Consider the following 1,810-nt stretch of genomic DNA (forward strand, 5'->3'; position numbering starts at 1 on the left):
CCGCTACCGGCATTTAAACCTGATAAGAAGTGAAGAGAATAATAATAAATGGATTGCTGTAACTTATGAAGCAGAAGCAAATTAAAGCCATAAACATGTCACATATATACCTTTTTATTAAGCTCAAGACTATCACCAATGGGAAGGAGATCCAAATTCTGGTCAAAATGGAAGACATGCACACGGGTTCCTGTGCTACCACCGTCAAAGATGACAGCGTACGAGGTAATAATGTTGTCTTTTTTTAGGAATATCTTGCGATGAGTGAGAAGGTTGTTCCCCAAATACTGGGAAGATGAGGTTGCTGGTAGTATGAAGAGTAGAACAGTAACGAAGGTTAGAAAATTCATGTTGTTCTTGGTCATTCACTGCACTCTGGCCAGAGCTGAAGTGTTTTTAAATACTCTCACAAAATATTACAAGTATTGTAAATTTTTACAAAATACATAATAATTTATCACAAAAATTTTCAAAAATACTCAAGTTTTTATAAATTACTAAGTATCTTTTACACATATTAATTTATTCTCTCTTTAAATCTTTTATATATCTCGTATAATCTTTTACCTTCATTTTATTTTGTAGGAATAATACCTATTTTTTATGGGAGCATTTTTTTTATTAATGATCTTTAAGTAAAAAAAAAATATTGTGAGGATAGTTGCCCCCATAATGTTTTGAATGGATAATTCTGTTCATGACTTCCCTTTCTGTTAAACTAAAATAATCCTATTTTTACTCTATTATTTTTTTTTTACTTAAAATATATTTTAGATCTCTTTAATTTAGATATCTTTTATTCTTGGTCTCCCAATTTTAAATTTTTATTTAATCTCTCAATTTTAAAAAAATATACTTTTTAATCCATCTTTATAATAAAAAGACATCACAGTCACCTCAAAACTATAAGAAACTAAAAATATATTTTAAAAAAAAATTAAATTTGAGAGATTATAAATTTAAGAGACGAAAAAATTTATTTAAATCTTTATTTTTTTTTATTTATTTCCACTTTCACGAATTCTTTCCACTTGAGGGACCACTATTAATTCTTATATAAAATTTCTATCTACTTATTTGGATGGGTGTTTGTATGAGCAATAAACACATGTCAAAATGGAAGTAGGTATTCTTAGCCCTTCCATTGCTTTCTTGGCCCCCAAAAGCAATATAATATACACTCATCATTACATCAATTATTCAATGATCAAGCCACATCACACCTTGCAAGAGATATAAGACCCATTTAATGATTAAGAAAGAAAAAAGAAAAAGAAAATAAGAAATTATGTGTTCGAATTCTCTCATTGTTTCTAACAAAATTAAAATGAACATTTCTCAATAAAAAAATCACTTGACCATTACAACAAACTATTGCTTTTCAACTTCAGGACATGGTTGAATATTAGCCGGTGGGTAATGATAGGATGTGCTTTAGACCCAAAATTAATTGATCCAAGAATTATATAAAATGGAGTTAAATATGTAATTTACAAATTATAATTTTATTTTACTTGTGTTAAAATAATATGATGTTAGATAGAAAATTACTTTCTATCAGCTTTTGCGTCTTTTAATTTCTTAGATGACCATTAGTTGGTGACTTTTGAAAATTTGATATTTTGATTTTTAATTTAATGTTTTTATTAAAAGACTATTTAATCCTTACTCTTTTAATGAAACATTAAACTAAAAACTAAAATAAAAAAATATCAAATTTACTAAAAATTCCTTAGACTTTTAATTATAAAAAAAATTAAAATTAAAATTAAATTATCTGATATGATAATATAAATTGAGTGATATTATA

At 26.1% G+C, this 1,810-nt stretch overlaps 1 protein-coding gene across 1 annotated transcript in view; it reads right to left on the bottom strand.

Annotated features, from left to right (window-relative positions):
- Positions 1 to 425, bottom strand: part of LOC100784833 (nucleoside-triphosphatase) — a 5,388-nt gene extending 4,963 nt beyond the window's left edge. Inside the window, exon 1 of the mRNA XM_003548726.5 lies at positions 111 to 425. Within this exon, the coding sequence (XP_003548774.1) occupies positions 111 to 365 (255 nt within the window). The 5' untranslated portion in view covers positions 366 to 425. The remainder of the gene's footprint in view (positions 1 to 110) is intronic.
- Between the last annotated feature and the right edge of the window lie 1,385 nt (positions 426 to 1,810).

The sequence above is a fragment of the Glycine max genome, chromosome 16 (genome assembly GCF_000004515.6).
Source record: "Glycine max cultivar Williams 82 chromosome 16, Glycine_max_v4.0, whole genome shotgun sequence".
Lineage (NCBI taxonomy): Eukaryota > Viridiplantae > Streptophyta > Magnoliopsida > Fabales > Fabaceae > Glycine > Glycine max.